At 47.1% G+C, this 21,876-nt stretch overlaps 1 protein-coding gene across 1 annotated transcript in view; it reads left to right on the forward strand.

Moving 5' to 3' along the window:
* The window catches only part of Slc6a17 (solute carrier family 6 member 17), a 47,212-nt gene that overhangs the window by 10,609 nt on the left and 14,727 nt on the right, over positions 1–21,876 (forward strand). The window contains exons 2-6 of the mRNA XM_029475499.2: positions 6,494–6,866; positions 11,432–11,589; positions 13,171–13,297; positions 13,980–14,161; positions 15,719–15,829. Of these exons, the coding sequence (XP_029331359.1) occupies positions 6,581–6,866; positions 11,432–11,589; positions 13,171–13,297; positions 13,980–14,161; positions 15,719–15,829 (864 nt within the window). The 5' untranslated portion in view covers positions 6,494–6,580. The remainder of the gene's footprint in view (positions 1–6,493; positions 6,867–11,431; positions 11,590–13,170; positions 13,298–13,979; positions 14,162–15,718; positions 15,830–21,876) is intronic.

Genomic DNA, 21,876 nt, shown 5'->3' on the forward strand with positions numbered 1-21,876 from the left:
TATTATTATAATTGCACACATGTATATACACACATATATATATACATAGTAAAGGGCCATGAGTAGATGGCTAAGAGAAGTAAGTAGGGAGCCTACCAAAGGTTCCTAAGCAAACAAAGGGCCTGAGGCAGAGCAGGCTGATGGTGTCAGGGCAGAGATGCAAACACCTGCAAGATTTCATGATATTTGGATGGAGTCAAAGAGGGAGGATTCAGAACGGAGTTGGTGATCCCTGCAGTCGTGTTGTGGGAGGGGAAGTCCAAGAAAAGCCACCACCAAACCATGCAGGCTCTATCAGCGTGCCTTGGGTGACTGTCAGAAACGTGGAGAAAATAGTTACAAATAGTCAAGAGGACAATTTGTATCTCTAAGAAGAGCCCAACTTGTTTTGAGCTATGTGGAAGCCCAAAGGCTCTGAGGAAATTAGGAAGACTGCTGGGGTCACAACCACTGGTCACATGGAAATCAGGAAGCCACTAAGCCTTCTCTGAGGGAAAGGGATCTGGCCACATTTTCTTTTTACCAGCAGGTGTTGGACTGGACCTTGGCCTTGTCACTTAACAACTAAAGTTCTCCACGTCTGCTTAGTGTCTGCCTCCGTGTAAAGGTTTTCCTTCAGAATGACTGGGTCATAGGATGCTTTCCAGGGTTATAAACTTTAGGGAACAGAACTGGGCATACCACAGACTGGAAAATGTGTACACTGTTGTATGAATTAGTTGGGCTAATTGCCTGCTTTTCCAAAGATGGCATCTTGTTCACCTGGCTTCCCTGGGGAGTTCATGCCTTAAATGACCTTCCTGAACAAGAGCCACCCCAGATCCAGAGGAGCTGATCCAGAATCCCAGAAGAGACTTTCCCCTGTATTCAGTGGCTTTTGGGTGGAGGCCTCAGTATGGCCCTGCTCCCAGGGTGAGAACAGCCATACTTTCCTTATGGCTGATTACCAAGGTGTTGTGTTTGAACATTTGTTGTGAAGCCATTAGAGCTCTGGCAGGAGATATTTTTACCTGTCTGCCTCCCAGTCTCACTATATGGGTTTTTTTCCTCCCTTCTCTCCTTTAAAGAAGATTCACAGTTCACTGCTCAGTCCTGCTTTTCTCGAATGAGCTATTCTGAGCTATGAGCTACACGGGTTGCTAAGTGACAAGCTGGCACTAAAGGCTCGCTGTGCACTCAGCCCCTCTGTTTTGTGCTTTAAGTAATTGAGGCATTCTTTTCAGACTACCATGCAACTTCATCATCTGATTTGCTGCTCTTGAAAGACTTCACAACCTACCCCAACTACTACTACAGGGGGATAACTAGAGTATGCATAGGCTGGCTGTCAACACCTCCTTACTACACTCCAGCAGGATCTCGGCTGACAGAATGGCAGGACAAACAGACTGCAGAGCCGGTTGCACCCAGTACCTGGGTGGGGCAGATCATGCTTTGCTCACACCAACAGGCAAGAAGGACACTCATTAGACATATGCTGGGAGGTTGCACAGAATCCTCACTCACACACTGGGAAACTGAGACCCAGAGAAGTTAGGCTGCAGGCTGCATACTTGGCTCACGACTGGCCCTGTGGGGTGTAAAGGCAGAGCAGAGAGAGCTTGCCTTCTCAGGATTCTAGTGTCCTGGTGTTTGTCCTAGGCTGTATTAGGGCCATTGACTAAGTAACTGAAAGCTGGCAATTAGCCATAGACTAAGTCAGCACATGGACTGCAGGCTTAGGCACTGTGTGTACTCTGTGTGTGTGTGTTTATTTATGTGTGTGTGTTATGAGGTTATGAGTGTGTGTGTGTTGGGGGTTGGAGGCTAAGATTAAAAAGCTGGTCCCACCTTACTTTTAAAGAAGCTGCACAGGGCTGCTGAGATGGTTTAGGAGGTAAAGGCCACCACTGGTAAGCCTGATGACTTAAGTTCAATCTCTATCTACTGGAAGGAGAGAACCATCTCCCATAAATTGTTCTCTGACTTCCACATGTGCATGCACACACACACACACACACACACACACACACACACACACACTAAAAAATTCAAAACACATTAAAGATGAATGTGGCCCATGCTCTGTGCTACCCTTGGCCTGGGTGCTCCCATCTGTAGGCAAAGTGCACACACAGTTAACTGCTTGCTTCCCTGGGTTCCATGGAGTGGAACTCAAATAAGAGCCCGTGGTGATGGTGAAGCGTGTTTGTGCAAACCTCTTAGAGTCTGTGGCTTCTGTCCTGCATGACAATTCTCAGTATTGTGAGGGATACTTTGGAACATATCTGTGACAGATGAAAGAACAGAGGCCCAGGTAGTTGATATACAGTGATGCTTAGATTTGAACCCACACTCATCATAATCAACACCCCATACTATATCAGCAGGCAAAAATGTTTAAAAGGCTCAATGTTTAAAAGGTTCAAATGACCACAAAGGCTATATGAGCTATGTTATTACTAACAACAGTGCTTAACTTTTCTAAGTCATGTTGCTGAGCTATTGAATCCCCACCTGGAGCCGCATGGTGTGTACTTGGCTCTTTGGGGCTCTAGGGTCTGATGAATAAGGTGCTAGTGAGAAGCCTCAGGGGGGCCCAGTTCCTGCTATGAGGACTGAGTGCTTCTGGGCTGGGGCTGTAACTCAGTGGGAGAGTACTTGCCTAATGTTAATAAGGCTCTGGGCTAGATTGCTGGCAACACACACACACACACACACACGCATGTGCACACATACAAGGTGGACATTTCTGAGGTGGGTGGAAATGTTTCTCTCAACCACCCACCTCCATTCCCACTTGTAGCTCACTCTTGCTCTTTCCTAGAAGAAAGAGGGAAATCATGTAGACAAATAGAAATGAAGACTTGTACAGTTTAATGTGAGAAGCTGCCTAGTGCTAGACCTTCTGGCTGCAGCTGTTGCCAGCTGGACCCTTCCTTTGTACCTGCATCTGTGCTGGGCACTTCCTTCCAGCCGTTTGCTCTGCCTCCCAGCAGCTTTTTGGGAGAGGGAGCCTGTCATTAAATAGAGCCGTTTTCACTGCGAGGAGATGAACTTTAGGTAACTGGTAGGTCTTGACCAGGAGGACACAGCTAGTATGTGGTCAAGTCCTCCAGGGGTCAGTACTTCATCAGATGCCCATCCAAGTCCTGGATGCCCGGCATGCATTTCAGGTTCTTTCCTGTCTCTGGCCATTTAGACCACATTGCTGTTCCTGAGTCACTCAGAGGACTTGGTGTGTGTGTGTGTGTGTGTGTGTGTGTGTGTGTGTGTGTGTGTGTGTGTGTGATCTCTGCTAGTGTTTTCTCCTGTCATTTAGGGCTCTGCTCCAGAGTCACCATAGCTACCATGATGCCTGACATCCTCCATCCCCAGCAGGAAGACAGGTGGCTCCATTCCTCCTATGCTGCTCCTCTTTGTGGCACACGTCATCCCTGGCCACATTTGATATTCATTTCTTTAGCATTTGATTGTGTAAAAGAAATGTGAACTGCATGAGAGAGTCTGTCTTGCTCACTGAAGTATTGCTGTCCCCAGAACAGATCCTGGTATGCTGCCTTCCTGAAACCCTCTCCCCAGATCAACAGTGTTGATCCTGACTGATTAGTGGGATTCCCTGTTAGGGTGTCAGGAGAACCTGGGTAGGTTGAGCAATTAATTGCCTCTCTTTGAGACTTAGTTTTCTTATACATATATACATACATACTCATACACACACACACACACACACACACACACACACACACGTATATTAAATGCTGTATTGGGCAATTATAGGGTCCCTTAAGATTTACTTTTTCAGAATATGGTTCTGTCATCACCTGAAATTAATCACTGGGTGTAGGACTTCCTGGTTGTTGTTACAGCCCAGCACTGCAGCTCACAGGTTGTATCCTGTGCAGCTCAGAGCTTGTATCCTGCAGACATAGTGGTACCAGGGTCCCTGGGCCCCATCCTACAGAGTGCAGGAAACTCTATGAGTAAGTGACATCAGTAGAAAGAAGGTCATGCAGCCCTGGGCGTGGCCCTGTGGCTCCCGGTGATGCAGCTGTGGCTGCCCTCTGCATTTGTGCTTGAGCGTTTCTAGCATAAAGAGGTGGTACTTTTTTTTTTTTTCACACTAGTGACCGGAGCTGCTACTCACTAGACATTTATGGAGAAACATGTGCTCTAGTTGGTTAGCACTGAGATGCATTCTGTAGCTGGTGGGGAGCTCCCCTGGTTTTGTCCACTTCAAGCCTGATGATCAGTAAATCAGACCTAAGGCGTTGCAAAGTGTTCTGGGAGGTCCTATGTAGAAAAAGTAGCTGGACAAAATTCTAAGCCAAAGCATCTGAGTGGTTGCAATTTTCAGATCCCTCAACCAATATCCTTGGCTCTAATCTGCAGTAAGAGCCTTCAAGGTGAGCTGCAGGGGATGAGCATGCTCCCAGTCAGGACAAGCATGTGAATGCTTCCATCTGAGTGGGTTACGGTCAGGGACCTTCTGCATGTCCATACAGGTACTCATCTTGACATCCTAGGTCTAGACACAGGAATTGCATAACTCCTAGAGTCCCCTTCACTTGTGTAGCATGGGGTATACAGCAGCTGGAAAGAGAGTCCTGAGGGCTACTGAGACCACAGATGCACCCTCTAGGGCACCCTCTAGGGCACTCTCTAGGACATAATGGGATATTCTGCTAGCCCACTGTGGAGTCCCAACAGAGCTCCCTATTGGGAATCCTGACATCTTTTGGACAGGGTGACTCTACCCCAGTTCCTCCAAAGCCTGAGACCCTGATGTGCTTTTCCTGGAATGGAAGGGACAGTTGCAAAAGATTCACTGCTGTTCTTGAATAAAAATAGCAGGCTAAAGTCACCTCCTGATGTGGTCCATGGCCCAGCATGGATAGAGCTAGCCAGTCCCACAGGCTAGCATGGATGACTTGTCCCCATCAGACAAGTCTCACAGCTTTATCACATGTGTAGCAGGTCTGGGATGGTCAGGTCCTACCTGGAGTTAGCCAGAAAGGCTATATCATCCCCAGAAGAAAGAATGCCCCGTGCACACAACGACCTTGTCTGTGCTTTTCAGGGGGGCATAGACGCATGAGAAGAATAACAAGCCTGGCTTCCAGAGACAGCTTGTTCCCTTAATAAAGTAATTACAGCGCTGGCTAATTTACATCCCTAGAAAGATGCAGGGCAACGGTAGGCTGGGGTGTGTGTGTTTAATTTTAAATCCTCCAGCCTCTCCTTAATGAGGAGGTGCCTTGAAATATAACAGAACACTGGGAATCGTCAAAGCACTCATTTTCTTGGTGCTCTCTCTCTCTCTCTAAAGGAAAGTGTAAAAGACAAATGAGGGATGGCAGCAGAAGGGGAGGGTTCTGCCTCCCCCACCCATGTCGTGCAGACATTATCTGCCATAAAGCTGTCGCTGAAGGATGGAGGAACAGCTCTTGGCTGCAGTGGCCTTCAGATAATGTCAATGCTGAGCAATGACCCAGGATTTGTTGGCACTGAGCAAGCGTTTCTAGGGCTTTGATGCCAGAATCTGTAGCTGAGCCTGGGCAGCTTTCCTGCCAGGGAATATGAAAGGGACTCAGAAGCTAGTGTTCAGGAGCCCCATAGTGATCCCTGCAGAGCTTCCTGAATCATTAGAAGGCCTAGCAGCCCTCATTTCTATAGAACTCCTAGTGACTCTTTGGCTCATGGATTATGTTTTGAGCAGAAAGAATTTAGAGAAGTCAGACACTGGCTTCCCATGTGTATTAGTTACTTCCTCGTGGCTGTGACCATAAGCAAGGCCTTCTTTTGGTGGTAGGAGCAGCGAGGGGCACTGGCAGCAGGGAGCATGCGTCTGCTTGCTCACATCTGTCTCCCCAGGCTAGGAAGCACAGCAAGGGGAAGCTGACTTGTTTTCTTTCTTTCCTCCTTTTTATTCAGTCTGGGACCTCAGCCCATGGGATGGGATGGCACACACACACAGGGTGGACACTCTCCAACCCCCTCTTAAAACACTCAAAGGGGTACTGCACGAAGTGCTTCCCTAATCTAACAAGTTGATAGTTGAAATTAACTACCACATCAGGGTCCCGCCAGGTGGCTTTGGCTAACTAGAACACAATAGAGATAGGTGTGAGCCCCAAGCCTGCTTCCTTGGAGGGAGAAGGCTGTGGGCCTGTCTAAAGGTCTTGACCACTCTAGGCTCTGCATTGCAAAAGACACATGCCATGGTAGATGGCCTTTATTTAGGTTTGGCATATGGTTTTGTTGGGTCTGCCACAGTAGGTTTCCAGAACCTTTTAGTGATGCCCAGGTAACACCTATGGGAAAACAACATGTGTGCTTACCTTCAGCTCCCCAGTGAGCATCCTAGTGGGGATAAAGGCAAGTTCAACACCTCAGGCCCCTCTCAAGTTAAGGGATATCTACCAGGGATTTGCTTTGGGTTCTGTCTGTTTCCTTTGGGACCCTTATGTCTGGAATTGCCAGTGAATCATCTGCTGCTCATCTGCTTTCACAGGCTTTTGGATGAGAAAAAGCTGACAGGAACCGAGCCCCACCTTCTCTGTGTGCCGGGGAACAGGGCTACACGGCCCCAGTGGCACCCATGCCGAAGAACAGCAAGGTGACCCAGCGCGAACACAGCAATGAGCATGTCACCGAGTCAGTGGCTGACTTGCTGGCCCTGGAGGAGCCTGTGGACTACAAGCAGAGTGTACTGAACGTGGCCGGTGAGACAGGTGGCAAGCAGAAGGTGGCGGAGGAGGAGCTGGACACAGAGGACCGGCCAGCCTGGAATAGCAAGCTGCAGTACATCCTGGCCCAGATCGGCTTCTCTGTGGGCCTGGGCAACATCTGGAGGTTTCCCTACCTGTGCCAGAAAAATGGAGGAGGTAAGAAGCAACCAGGATTGATCAAGGAGACCGGAAAAATGGGCTTGGCTAGGGTAGAAAGGGCCATGCTTTTGCTGAGGCAGAACTGGAGTCCTTGGAGGGAGGAGTGCGGGATTCCAGAACAAGACTCAGAGAGTCACACAAGTGGCTCATAGCTATAAAAAGGCTGGAGGCCATGATATGAATGTGGGTCCTGGACATTGCTAAGTGCACCTCACTAAGAGTTGTGCCAAGAATATAGCCCTGTTAACAACACTATCTGACAGACCTAGCACCTGGTACAAGCTGCTGAACCTCTCAGGGTTTATTCTGCAAATTGAGCATAAGAATACTTCCTGCCTACAGGATGGTTGGAAGGATTAAATGAATCTTATATACTATGTTGGTAAAAACAAGTGTTGGCTGTTATTGTCAAACACTTATGAGATACAAAGTACTATTTTAAGCACTTAATGGATGCTGGGCCTACTGCTAGAAACTCCTCCTAGCTGAGCATCCTGGAACAGCCAAAGCAGCAGTTTCACATGGTTCACCCATCAGCTCCTCCCAGCAACCTTGTTTAAGAAAGAAAGCCATTGTCTTTCCTTTATAAAGACTATAGAACTGAGGTACAAATTGGTTGGGTAATTTTTTTTCCAGGTCATGTGGCATGAAGGATTAATGCTAGTGACAGGATTTCACCTGGTGGGCCTGAACCTGGCCTGTGCACTTTACACCATACGGACTGGCTGCTTGCAGTGGGGTCTGATGTGGCACCTGCATGCACATTTCTCTTGATCATTATGGCTTGCAATAAAATTACCATCAGTGCTGATAAAGCACCTAGGGTAGGGAGATATTCCTAGGCTCTGTCTCTCCAGAGTGTGGAGGCTCATCAGAATTTTCCATAGGCAGACTGGTTTGAAACCATGAGAAAATTACAAACAGCAGCAGCAGCAAAACAGTAAACTTGTGTTTTAGGGGTTTTTTTTATTGTGCTAAAATACTCTTATTAAAAAGCAACTTAAGTGAGGAAAGGGTTTATTTGGCTTATATATGTCTAGGTCACAACCAGGGCTGGAACTCAAGCAAGAACTCAAGATACCATGGAGAAACACTGCATGCTTACTCATGGTATAGTGCCTAGCTAGCTTTCTTGTATAACCCAGACCACCTTCCCAGGGAATAGTGCTGCCCACAGTGGGCTGGGTTCTCCTCGATCAATTACTAATCAGAGGCCATGCCCAGAGGCTAGTCTGACCCAGGAAATCCCTCAACTGAGACTCCCTTCTCAGATGACTGTAGTCAAGCTGACAGTCAGAGATACAGAAGAAAGCTGAAAGCTGCATTTCCAAACCTGCTCTTGTGTTCCTGAGAAAGCTGCCAGCAGGGAACTTTCATAGCTCCTGGGTTCCCTGCTGGGGGACCACCACAGTCCAGTCTGTTGGATGGCTAAAGGTTTACAGGCATTATGACTCAGGCTCTTTCTGCTTTCCCCAAGGAATTCCTAACATTGTAGCCTCTCCCAAACTTTCTGCCCAGTTCAGAGAGGGACACCATCTGGCCTTTATATTGCCTACTCTGTATTGGTCACTTTGTGTTGTTCACTCTGTGTTGGTTACTTTGTGTTGTTCACTCTGTATTGGTCACTTTGTGTTGTTCATTCTGTATTGGTTACTTTGTATTGGTCACTAGAATACTTAACAGAAGAAACTTAAGAGGAAGGATTTAGTTTGGTTCAGGGTTTCAGGGGACGTCTGTCTTCATGGTGGAGATATGAATGTCTCTGTGCCTACAGAAGTGCATTGGGGAGTGATGGCAGGGTAGACTAAGAAATACAGAATTAGGAACTGGCTGTAACTCTCAAAGGCTCACTCTAGTGACCCAACTCTACCAGCCAGACCACCTCCTAAGAGTTGTATAGCAGCAGTCTTCTTAGTCTGTCTATTCAAAATCACTCATTTCTTCTCAATGACAACCCTTTATATAGAAGCTGGAAGTGGAGGAATACAAAGTAGCATTTTTTTTGTAAATTAAAAATGGGCACATATCAGCAATTTCATACAGTTTTGCCTAATATTTTCATTCTGTGTACATCAGTGATTCTTAACCTTCTTAATGCACTGACCCTTTAATACAGTACTTCATGCTGTGGTGACTCCCAACCATAAAATCATTTTGTTGCTACCTCATAATTGTAATTTTGCTACTGTTTGAATAATAATGTAAATATGTGTGTTCTCCTATGGTGTTAGGTGACCCCTGTGAAAGGGTTGTTTGACTTTGAAGGGGTCTTGACCCCCAGATTGAAAACCACTGGCCTAGGTAGCTGACAAAATAACAAGAAAGAGAGACCAAGTCATTTGTCCAAGTTGCAAAGTAAGTGGCAGAGCCTGGATTCTAGTCTGGATGATCTGACCTGAGTCTGGTCTCAGCTCCTTTTCAATCAATGAACTGGGCCCAAAAAAATGGGCTCTTGGTGTCAGTGAAATCTTGTCACGAGAAATAGAAGAGGTTTGCCAAAAGCAAGACACAGGGTATAGGTAGGGATCTGGGGAACTGAGGAGAACCAGGCTCCACTCGTGGTTGTGTTCTACTAAACACCCTGATGTTCCCAGCTGTTCAGTCCCAGGACTCCTGAAAGACTTGGCAGCATCAGAAGAAATCCAGTTGTCTCCAAGTCATGTCTTCCAAGGTAGAAGAGGGTGGCTGCTGCATGTCCATTTGCTTTAAACAACGATCGATACACACATTTTCCTTTGACTAACCATGAACTCAGCTCACCTAAGTGTCTTGGCCTTGAGCCCTCTGTGCAGACTAAGCTCCATGTGGTAATGACCTGCAGTCATGATTGGGATAGAAGGAACTTTGGTCACAGGAAGCCAGTCCATATTTCTTTTTCTTGCCATAAATCACTTTCAGAGGCTTTCCCCAATTTGTGGCAAGAGGAACATTTACAGGAGATAGTATTAGTGTGCTCTGACTCTTAGACTCAGATTCCTGTACATTTCATCCTACCCGAGGCAAAATAAAAAACCAATGAGGCTCTTTCTTGTTGTCTTTCTGCAGTTTCTATTGCTTCTGTTTCTATTAAAGACCAGGAGGCCGAGTTAAAGAGAGATGAGGGACCTGTGCCTCTGGCTTTTCAGCCCCGTTCCCTTCACCTATGAGCACTTGATAGGACAGCTTGTGAGTGACAGGGTGGATGAGTGTGTGCGTGAATGGGTGCCTTTGTGGTGTGTGTGTGTGAATGTGCATGCGCATGCTATAGGCACTGCTCTATGAGGCTCAGTGGGAAGCTTCTCCTGGAATGCTCTCTCCATGAGTTCCCTCAGCAGATGTGTGCTCAGGTGTCCCCCTCTGGTGTGACCAATCCAGGATGTGTGTATGCACCTGCTTGCTGACATTACCCAAATGAATCTGAGGGACACAGCTCGCACAAGGTCTCCCAGGATGACATCTGTGCTTTCTGTTTCACCTGCTTGAGTCTGGCCCAGAGGAGACCCACGGTAAACAGCTTCTGTTGCTAACTGATGGATTTTTGGGTCCAGAAGATGCCTGACCCCGCAGTGTTCATTGGGAGATGGAGTGCGTGCCAGAAAAGGTTGAGATACAGGGGACAGAGCACTGTAGCTGGGGTCTTTAGGAGACTCCTCACTGGAAAGGCTTTCCCTGGAGGTGCTAGGAAACCCAGGAGACAGGGACCAGCAAGACAGTTTGACAGGCAGGGCCTGGCTGATAGTGCTGCTAACAGGGATCTTGGCACAACTCTTGGTGGGGTGCACTCGACCATGTCCAGCCGTGGCTTTAATTCTCCTGCTAAATGCCCTGTCACTTGGAATTGAGATCGTGTCTGCAGCTAGGTTTAAGACAGCAAGATTAATTTGTTATCTGTAATCTTTAGCAAGATCATTCTATCCTTTATGATTCCCTTATCACGCTTTCCTGAACAGCTAATTTCTCTTCCATTCCTCCCAATTAGCTGTGGATTAATGGTGAGGCTGATCAGACCCTCTCCCTGGAGAGTTTCCAAGCTCGGCTTCCTTCTCTAGAGTGTCTCAGTCTGCTGTGTCAGCATCCGCCTCCGATGCCAGCAGGCTGGACCAAAGAGTGGGGAGGGGTGGGAGTGAGCCCTTGGCAATGAGTGGAGCAGGATCCATCACGACTTCTGGGTGGATAGTGGACAGGTATCCACACAATACTATGTGAGGTCAGAGTCTGAGACTTGGCATGCGGCTCCCTGAGAGGCAGTGAGGACTTCTGGACCCAGCCCTGTGAACAGAAGGCTCTGGCATCCATATGGCCCTTCTTTTCACATCTCAAGTCACAGGATCAAGGAGAAGAAAGTCTGGAAGTGCCAGTGTTGGAGAGATCACAGCCATGAGCCATACTATTCACAAAGAAGCTCCAGGTGGCCTAAGAGATGTGGCTGAGACTGTAGTATATGGCTCCCACGCCCCTTCCCTCACACTCCTGCCTCCGTGCGCACACTAAGGTTAAGACCGTAGGACACTGTGGCTACCCCTCCCCTCACACTGGCCCTCTAATCCAGACCTACTCTAACAGCCTTTTTCTTTTCCTTGCAGGTGCCTACCTGGTGCCCTATCTGGTGCTGCTGATCATCATTGGCATCCCCCTCTTCTTTCTGGAGCTGGCTGTGGGCCAGAGGATCCGCCGTGGCAGCATTGGTGTGTGGCACTATGTGTGCCCCCGCCTGGGGGGCATCGGCTTTTCCAGCTGTATTGTGAGTCCGGTGCTGGAGGGTGACACTGTGTGGGAGGCAGAGGGGCCACTTGTGGATACTATAGAGGACATCATCAGGTTTATAGGCCACAGTCTTGGGCCAAGACAAGGGGAGCAGGAGAAACCACCACAGAATTGCTTACAGCTTGTGTCTCAGGGCCATAGTCACCATATTTCCTAAACTGAAAGTTGATGGTACTGCCAGAAACCACATGTGACATCCACAAATGATGCAAAAGAGCAAAAAATGTGACATGTTCACATGAATATCTCAGACCCTATTATCTAGGGACACATAGACCATCCCAGTATCCCGGTCCCTCCCCCACCTCCCCCCGCAATCCTTACCAGTCTTCAGCTTTTGAAATCCATTACCTTTCCTTGGGAAGAATGCTCCAAATATATGTGGCTTAGGACTCCTTGCTAGTGTGCCATGTAAATGAACAGTTGAAATACTCAGACTGGAGCCTTATGATCAACCCAGGAGACGTGAGATTTTGGGAAACCTCATAGGTCTTGGATGGGGACTTCTAGGCTCATCTGTATGGCTGTAGATGAACTCTGGCCAAGAGCTGTATACACTTGAGGGAACTGAGCATTCCTTAAAGGCAAAGTCCCCAGTGCCCACTCTCAGGCTTGAGACAAAAACTGGAATCCACATCTGGAAGGGACAGAGGATTATGTCAAACCCGGTGGGAGGGTTGTCCTTAGTCTGCTCTGTCCTGTGGTCAAACCAGGCATTACCTATGCACAGCTTACTGTGGTCAGCTACAGTGTAAATGCCAGGCTGGCCATGTATGCACATGCACGAGTAGGGAACACTCTACTTGGACTGGAAACACGGCAGTTAAGGAAATGGATACTCTCTGTGTTTATTCCAGTGCAACCCCTCCCTCTTTTTCTCTCTGTGTACAGGAATACATGCTTCTTCGTATAGGTACTCATACAAGAGGGAAGAGACCAGGGACCCTCTGCACTCACACTAACTAGCAATCTCAATTGTCTGGGTTAGCCTGAGCTTTGGAAGGGACCTCTGAGCATCAGGAGCAGATACAGCCAAGCCCTGCCTATAAAACATGGATAGACACTCCTATTTTAATAAAACTCTGCCAAGTTTAATTGCCGTGTCTCTAGAGGCAGGCTGCTAGAAATTTCAAAGAAAGAGTAGCACCCAAAAGAAGGGAAGATGTAGGAAAACAGTGAGCCGCACAATCTCAACACATCACTCTCTGGGCCTATAAGGACCAGTGCTGTGGTATGCCTCCACGGTCCTGGAGGCCATCTCTAATTAAAATCCCGAGTCATCAGGAAATGATGGAGGAAGGGCTTCAAGTATCTTACAGGAACTTAAAACTGGAAAGAATTAACATTTTAAGAGCTTATTGCTTAAAGGAGCAAATTTTAATATCCCAGGAATTCCTTTGTGGCCTGCCTGAGTACCAGATGAATCAGATGAATGCGGGAGCACTAGTAGCATCCTGCTCCCTTCATCAAGGCTGTTTCTGCTCTGCTAGGCCTTGTGCAGGGAGGTATGGCTTACCTCTAGCCTCTATGATTACCTTATTTCGGCCCTCATCCTCAGGTCTGCCTCTTCGTTGGGCTGTACTACAATGTGATCATTGGGTGGAGCGTCTTCTATTTCTTCAAATCTTTCCAGTACCCACTGCCCTGGAGTGAATGTCCTGTCATCAGGAATGGGACTGTAGCAGGCAAGTGTGGGATCCCCAAGGAACCCCAGCTGTGATCTCCAGTCAGCCCTGTCCCAGGAAGGAGTCTAAACTGTTTAGTGTTCAGATTTGGGATTTCGTTGGGTTTTTGAGTCACCTTGGAGAAAGCATTCCTAACCTGATCCTCATTTTTGCCCCCTTCTCCTGAAGGAATGACCTACTGATCTCCTTTTGGTCTGACTCACAGAGGTCTCGAAGATTGAATTTTGTTCAGTTATTATGAAGTACTGTGTTACCTCGATAGCATATGTCTAAGAAGAGTTTTAATTTGTGTGAAGCAGACTGTCCCACTCCACAGATGGAAAAACAGATTCTGAAGCCCATTCTCATACTATATACATTTAACCAATGGTCTGAATTCTGGGTTTTCAGCCTCTGTCTCTGGGCCTTTTCCCCAAGAACCTTTAGACAAATTTGGTTCTTCTTTTTGTGAATTAGTGGACAGAAGATGGTCTGGGTGGGAATTCAGCCATTTGACTGTGGCCTAAAGCCTGTTAGGTCCCACCAGAGACTCAGAATTTCTGAGGATCTACCAGCTCATGGCACAGCCCACTCTTAGTTACCCACTCACCCACTGCAACCTGGGCAATGTCCCACACAGGACATGGCTGTTAGGGCTGGAAGCTGAGGCTCTGTGACCTTTCTGTGTCCTCTGTGGTTTCAGTGGTGGAGCCTGAGTGTGAGAAGAGCTCAGCTACTACCTACTTTTGGTACCGAGAGGCCTTGGACATCTCCAACTCGATCTCAGAGAGTGGGGGCCTCAACTGGAAGATGACACTCTGCCTCCTTGTGGCCTGGAGCATCGTGGGCATGGCTGTCGTCAAGGGCATCCAGTCCTCTGGAAAGGTGAGCCGGGATAAGGCAGCAGGGGCCCAGAGAAAAGGAGCTTGGACCACCAAAGAAGAATGCTTCAGTGATAGCCTCGTGGGAGGGGTCGGAGCATTACCACTGCAGACAGCCCAAGGGTGAGCTTACTGGGGAGTCATTTCTGGAACCCTTGTCTGCCCTGGTGTTCATAGTTCAGGCCTGCGCTGTAAACACCAAGGAGAAGGAAAGCTGGAGGCCTTGATCTTGGGGTGACACCTGTCTGGATGCTGTCCCCCCCCAGGCTCCTAAGCAAAAGCCTGGGTACTCCAAGCAGTTTCTAATGACGCTCTGCCCTTACACTGAGGTCCATGGGTAAAGGGCTGTTAGAACAGCTGAGAACTTTGAGGCCCCCAAGCAGTCCAGCCTCTGAAGGTGCATAACAGCCAAGCCCTAGCCACCTTTCCCAGCAGTTCCAACCTCTATTATTTATGGCTTAGTAGAGTTGGACTGCAAGCGATAGAAAAGATGACAGACATCTGATAGGCCCCCACTCACTTTACCGACAAGGAAACTAAAGTCTGCACAGGGGAAAGCACTTCTTATAATGTCATACAGCTAGTCTGTCTGAGCTGGCGCTGGAGCCCTGTCTGTCTGTCTGTCTGAGCTGGCGCTGGAGCCCTGTCTGTCTGTCTGTCTGCCTGCCTGTTGAGGCCCTTTTTTCTTTGTCAGACACGATGAGTCCCAAAACTAAGTTGTAGAAAGCTGGTATCACTTCAGCCACCAATCTTCCCCCCTCTCTGAAGGCCACAGTAGTAGCTGAGACTTCATGGTATTTGTCTGAACTGTCACATCTGAGCATCCTTGGTTCTCACCAACGTATGAGTTAAGAGTATTACAGCCCTTTAAAGGTGAGGAGATGGGGGACATACTAAGATTAATAGACAGCCTGAGGCCCCAGGATTGGTTGGTGGTAGCTGCAGGAGCAGTACTCAGATCGCTAGCTCACAATGCTCCCTCTTAGCCTTTATGCTGCCTTGTCCTTAATATCCCCAAGATTTGTTTTACTGCAGATGAGGTTCCATGAGCAAATTCTTTGTGTATGGCTCGGTAGCAGGCACACAGGGCTGTAGAAAGATGTACGACATATATCAGCTAACAACTGATTCAGGTTCAGGATCCCTAGGGGCTGGGTCCTCCTCTGATGGGCTCTGCTGTGTCAAGACCTAGACACCTTTTGTTTAGGACCTCTAAGGACAGGGGAGATCTTGGAACTGTCTACTGGGGACACAAGACTGCGAAAATGAGAAGGGAGAGCACAGAATTTTTTCACCCCGTAACAGCCTAACAGCTCGTTCCTGCCAGCCCTTGAAAGGCAGAACAGCTCCAGGCACAGCCATGCTGACTCCAGCTTGTTCTGCTCCTGCCTGGGCCCAGGGCCAGATGGATGGTGGGTTTGGCTCAGTGCCTGGGGTCTCCGGGCTCCAAGTGCTGCTGCCTAGTATCAGAGGAGGATCCTGGGCCCCAGCTGCGAGCAGGAAAGGAGGGTGCCTGCTGTAGGAGGGGCTGGCCTGACAGGGGCCTTTGTCTTCTCTGCAGGTAATGTATTTCAGCTCCCTCTTCCCTTACGTGGTGTTGGCCTGCTTCCTGGTCCGGGGGCTGCTGCTTCGAGGGGCAGTGGATGGCATCCTGCACATGTTCACTCCTAAGGTAAGGGTTTGTGGCCCCCTACATCTGGGGAACCCCATCAGATCAGCTTCATGCAGTTTCACATCCAAACCCTACTGTGTGTCAGGTGTTCTGCCAGCTCCCATGGAGAGGAAAAAGGAAAGGGCCATAGGCTCTGTCCTCATGTTTCAAGGAGAGAGATGTTATACCAATTTGGGTAAAATCAGAAAAGGCTCCGGGAAAGAGGTGGCCTCTGAAATGAGCCTTGCAGAGCAGGATGGGTTTTGGCAAGTACCAGTATGATTTATTAATCAAAGGAAACCACACGAGCAAGGATGTGGAAAAGCACCAGATATGCCTGCAGCCATGGTACTGGCAGATGCCATTGAAACGTGAGGGAGGGGCTTCATTCACTCATTCACTCACTCACTCATTCATTCATTCATTCACTCGAGGGTGGCTTTATTTCATGGATCTGTGACAACAGGAGCCAGGAAGATGAACTCCCCTCAGGAATTCCAGTTTGTACCCAAACCAGGGGAACAAGGAGCCCACCCAGGCTCCCTCTCAATCCTACCTATAACCTATGAAAGGAACGCACAGAAACTGTTTATAGAGGATGCAGATGAGAAACAGGTATCCTGAAGATGTGTGCCCAGCCTTCAGGAAGGTGGTCTGTCCTCACCTCATGGCCATTTAGACCACTGGGCACAGCTATGGGAGTCATGCCAGTGGGGATTAATAATTTTAGATTGCCATAAACAACGTAATTAGTGCCTCCAGTTGGTGAGACCAAGCACTTCATCTCCAAATCCCCTTGTCAAGCAGCAGCCAGAAGGGGTCTGCTAAGACTCTAGCCCACATGCTCCAGGTCAGACTGGGCCAGACGAGCTGGAAACCTCAGGGCTCAATAGAGCCACCATCCATTCGTAAACAAATGCACATACACGCTCCCTGACACAGGTAGTTCACACTGGGTGATACAGAAGACCTCAAATTCCATGGAGTTTGAAGTCCCTAGGTCCCTATGACTTCCCTGCCCTGCTATTGTGAGTATGCTCTGGTGTGTGGACGGTGGCCACGGATAAGGCTTACACTATCCATAATAGCACAAACTAGCCCTAGGCATCGTTGGACTGACCAACCAAGATTTCTACAGTCATACCCACAAGCATGAAGCATATGTCCTAAAGCAAACAATAGGGCTGTAAACACATGATATCTAACAGATAAGCAGTCTGCTTCCTCTGGGGTAAGTGGTTATGAGAAGGCCATTGGCTTCCATGAATGACTTCAGCAGTCACTATAGAGTCACAATCAATCTCAAGCATCCACTTGAGTCTTTGAGTTATACTTCACTGAACTATGTGAAGATGTTAGATGCTTTGGTGATGTATATAAATGTGGAGCGTCACAAATGTCTCCAGGTAGGCTGCTGACAGAGTTAAGAGTCACTGGTATGAAGATCCAAAAGATAATGGCACAAAACACTGGACTTGACCACCAGACCCAGCACACACAGTATTTCAATTCACCTCAGTGGATTCAGACACCCATTATATTATCTCTTTAACTGTGAAATATTTCAAGCTTATATAGTAATATAATAGACATTTTAAAAGGAGTAAAACAACACAGATGCGAATAAAGTGACTTTGTAACGCTCTCTGATGTCACGTTACTTTTCTTTCTCAAAGGTAGCTGCTGGCAGTCTGCTTTTGCTACTGTAACAAAAATACTTTAGACTAAGTAATTTATAAGCAAATGAAATTTATTGCTCACAGTCCTAGAACTAGGAAGGTCAATGTGAAGGCACCAGAAGATTCCATGGTGAAAGGGCAGAGGGACACAATCTATCACTGAGGAAAAGTCCGAGCAGAGCTCAGGCAGAAGCTGAAGAATGCTGCTTACTGACTCTCTCTCAGAGTCACTCTCTGCTAGCTGTCAGATATCTAATATCTTATTTCTCATAGCTTGAGTCCCTATTATAAAGACACGAATCCCATTCTCTGGAGTGGATTCCTCAACTTGCTCACTTCCAGGGAGTCACTCCTGAATATTAGGGCCTGAGTGCAAATTAGGGTTACAGAAGCTATTATTCTGAATTTGGAATTTATTCTGCTAATGCATTCTTTAAGATGTTAGACATATTTCCACAAACAGTGCATAGCATTTTTACGTACTTTTAGAGTTTACATATATCTCCACAGGTATCCTCCTATGACTTGCTTGTGATTTTTCATGACACTATACTTTTTGCTTTACATATAATGATGTGTGCATATAATATATATGATTTACATATATGATAGATGGCTCTAGTGCCTCTTTTTCAGTGTGGTATAATGTTTTACCACAGATAAAATGTACTTATTTGTTTTCTACCTGATGGCCATGTAAGTAGTTTCCAGTTTCTTCTCTTGCTGATAATGCTATGTTCTGGTTAGTTTCCTTGTTGCTGTGATACGCAGTGTGACCAAAAACAACTTGAGAAGGATAGGGTTGACGTCATCTTATCCTTCCAAGTCACCGTCCATCACTGAGGAAAAGTCAGAGCAGGAGCTCAGGCAGAAGCTGAGGAATGCTGTTTAATGACTCACCCTCAGAGTCGTTCTCAGCTAGCTTCCTTATATAGCCCAGCTCTATCTGCCTGGAGATGGTGCTGCCCAGCGTGGGCTGGATTCTTCCAAAGCAATCATTAATCAAGATAACTTCTTACAGACAAGTCCACAGGCCAGTCTGATCTGGGTTGTTACTCAGTTGAGATTCCCTCTTCCTAGTTGTGTAAAGTTGACAATAAAACCTAACCAGCCACAAGTTATAATCAACATTGTTACACACATCTTTGTTCAAGTTTCTATAGGGTATCTACAGTAAAAATTGAACTTGCTGTCTCAAAAGGTTATACAGCAAAAATACTTCAGCCAAAATACTTCCCAAGTGGTTATAGCCGTGAACACTTGCAGTTTATAACTCTCAGCCAAGATTCCTTATTTAGATGCATATAGCTTATGTACTCATTGAGCAACGGGGGCACCTCCTTTCTCAAACCACTTCCTGGATGTTCCAGAAGCCATGTGAATCTATCTTGGCATTTGTAGTGGCTAAAATCTTCTGAGCTGAAAAATCAAACCCTAGAGGAGCCAAGTCCCCAAGAACTGGCATGGTGAAGCTCATGGCTCATCTGATTTGTTGGTCTCCAGGACAAGCCTTTCTTGACCTAGCTTGGCATTGTGTCCACTGAGCAATTTTGTGGTACAGCTCCTGCCTGTGAGTTGGAGGATTGCATTGGTCAAGGAGGGGTGACTAAGAAGACTTGAGCTCTGCTCTATCAAGGGCACCGAGGCAGCCTGTGCTACTGTTTGCCTGGAGTGAGGTTTCTATTTATGGATACCTCCAATACTGTGCAGAGAAGATGAAGCCACAGTCAGCACCAGCCATTTAGCAGTCAGTGCAGGATGAGAACCACTGTGGAGAGGTAACTGTTTTTGACACATAAGGTAAAACATGGGTCTCTATGTCCATTTAAAGTTCTTGATACCATAGAGTACCAGGTAACTGTCCAGAGGTGCCCAGGATATGGGCACTGTTACATTAATATAGGCTTCAATGTTAGTAACATCCCAAGAGATCATGCCATTTGTCATCCTGAGCAGAGTCCAAGGTAATTCTGGCCATGGCATCTCAGACTCCTTTCAGACAGTGCTGGATGATGTGAGAAGTCGTCCCTCCTTCCCTGACTTCTTCCAACATCAGAAATTATCCAGGATACAGGATCTATCCTTTTTGTCCAGGCCCACAAGCAGAAAGCTAGTGGATCTGATGACTGCTGTGTGACCAGGATGCTGGGATGATTCACTAGTGCCTCTGATGGAATAGTAATTGGTGTTAATGGCTACTGAATTGCTTGAAATTCCCAGACAGCTTCCCCTTATCATTTTTTCATCTGATTGCAAACTTATGTCACCGTAGAGAGCCCTGTAATTCTTATGTAATTTGCCCAATATATAATGGCGAATTAGGGAGTTTTCTGAACACATAAACTCTCAGAGTCAGAATTATAAATATTCATATTTTTGGCCCCGTAACTTCATTTGTAGGTATTTTTCTACAAATGTAATCATATATAAACAAACTGGTCAGTGCTCAGTATTGGTTTTATTATTTTAGTAGCAAGAGATGACAATGCTCCAAATGCCTATCATTTGTCTTTGCATTCATCTGACAATGGCTCACTGGATGCCAAGCACTGTTCTAAGACTGAGATTCAGTCATGAGTACAGCAGACAGATTTCTCAGCCTTCATAATGGGTGATATAAGCTAAGATCCAGCACTGAGACTGAATGCTGTGGCTGAGGGGCGAGGGTGGGGAGGGGGATAGAGCAGAGAACAAAGGAACTGGGGTATCTAAGAGAAGAGTTGTAACTTTATACATACATAGTAGGCCTCAAGGAAGGCCTCATGGAGAAAGACCATTTGAATAGTCACTCTAAGGAGTCCCTTTCTCCTTAGCTACATGCAGATGTGGAGATCACACCTTCTGTTCTAGACAGAGAGACAATGAATGAAAGGAACTTCAGGCTGGGCCATCTTCCAAAGTCTAGGTGTGCTAGAGTGGAAGGGAGAGAGGCAGGACTGTGGTCTAACTAGGGCTATGAGGGCATAGGGGGGCATGAGGCATTTTTTTTCTCTGTAGGAACTATGGCCAGTGGAGGTTCTGGGCAGAGGGATGGGATAATATGGTCACCTGGAGCCTCTTTGAAGGCTGCTATAGAGAGTTCAAGAGTAGAACAGGGAGGCTTGCTTGTGAGGGTCACTGGGTGAGAGGCAACTGCCAGCCAAGAGATGATGGAGGAGTGAATTGGTTGAGTTGAAGAAACACTTAGAGAGCAGACTCAGGAGGGTTTGCTGTTGTTTGGATAGGACATGTGGGAGGAGCCAAGAGGAACTCCGAGGTCCTTTGCCCGAGCAACCAGAAGGATGAAGATGACATTTACAGAGATGGGAAGGATGGTGGGAGAAGCGGAATCTAAGGGGAACACTCAGAGAATTGTTTTGGATGTGGCAGTTTTAAAATGTCAGATAGGCAGGTAGAGATACTGAGTGGCAGTTTGCTCTATGAATCTGGAAGAAAGAGGTGAAGGAACAGATTTGGGGTTCCTGGGTAATGGAATTGAAAGCTGTGGCTTGGCTTGTGTCACCTGGAGGGTGAGGGCTGTCAGAAGGGACCCAGCTCTGGAGCCTCCATGTTTATAGCTTGAAGGAAAGAGAACAGGTGAGGGAGGCAGAGGAGGAGGAAGAAGCACGCATCCTCCTGCCCCTAGGCAGAGTGAAGAGAATGTCTGAATAAAGATGGGATGTTCACATGATAAAGGCCAATCAGCTGGCAACAGAAGCGGCATCGGTGGCCTTCATGGGAGATGCTTTGGTAGAATTTGGGGGACCAACTCTAATAGTAATAGACCGAAAGAAAAGTGAGGTAAGGACTCAGAGACAAGTAGTTGACAGCATTTATATTTGGTAGTTTCACTATAAAAGGAAGCAAACAAACGAGACAGAGAGAGAGAGAGAGAGAGAGAGAGAGAGACAGACAGACAGACAGACAGACAGACAGAGACAGAGACAGAGAGACAGAGACAGAGACAGAGAGAAATGCAGTAGTAAGTGGAGAGGGCCCAGGTCAAGGATATTACTGCAGAATTTATATAATGATTAAAACAATCCATCAAACCCTGGCAGACTAGAATTGAAAAGAGCTTTAAAAAACAGCCTGGTGTCTCCATATATGAAGCAGCAATTCTACCTTAGATCTTAAGAAAACTCAAAATGTGATTTCACAGGAAGTTTGGACATAAAGCTTCATAGCAGAGTGGTTTATAGTAGACCTGAAGTAGAAACAAGCAAGATGCCAATCAGCTGAGGAGTGGACATAGAAATTGGGGCTTGTGTATAAAATGGAATGGTATCCATCTCTAGGAGGGGATGAGGTACCCGAGCTGTGATAATGGCACAGCCAATAACAGGCATGCTATACAAGCCTGAGGACCCAAATGTGACCCCTAAAACCTACATAGAAGAGCCAGGCATG

Source organism: Mus caroli, unplaced genomic scaffold, assembly GCF_978045245.1.
Source record: "Mus caroli unplaced genomic scaffold, Mus_caroli_1 scaffold_3, whole genome shotgun sequence".
NCBI classification, from domain to species: Eukaryota; Metazoa; Chordata; class Mammalia; order Rodentia; family Muridae; genus Mus; species Mus caroli.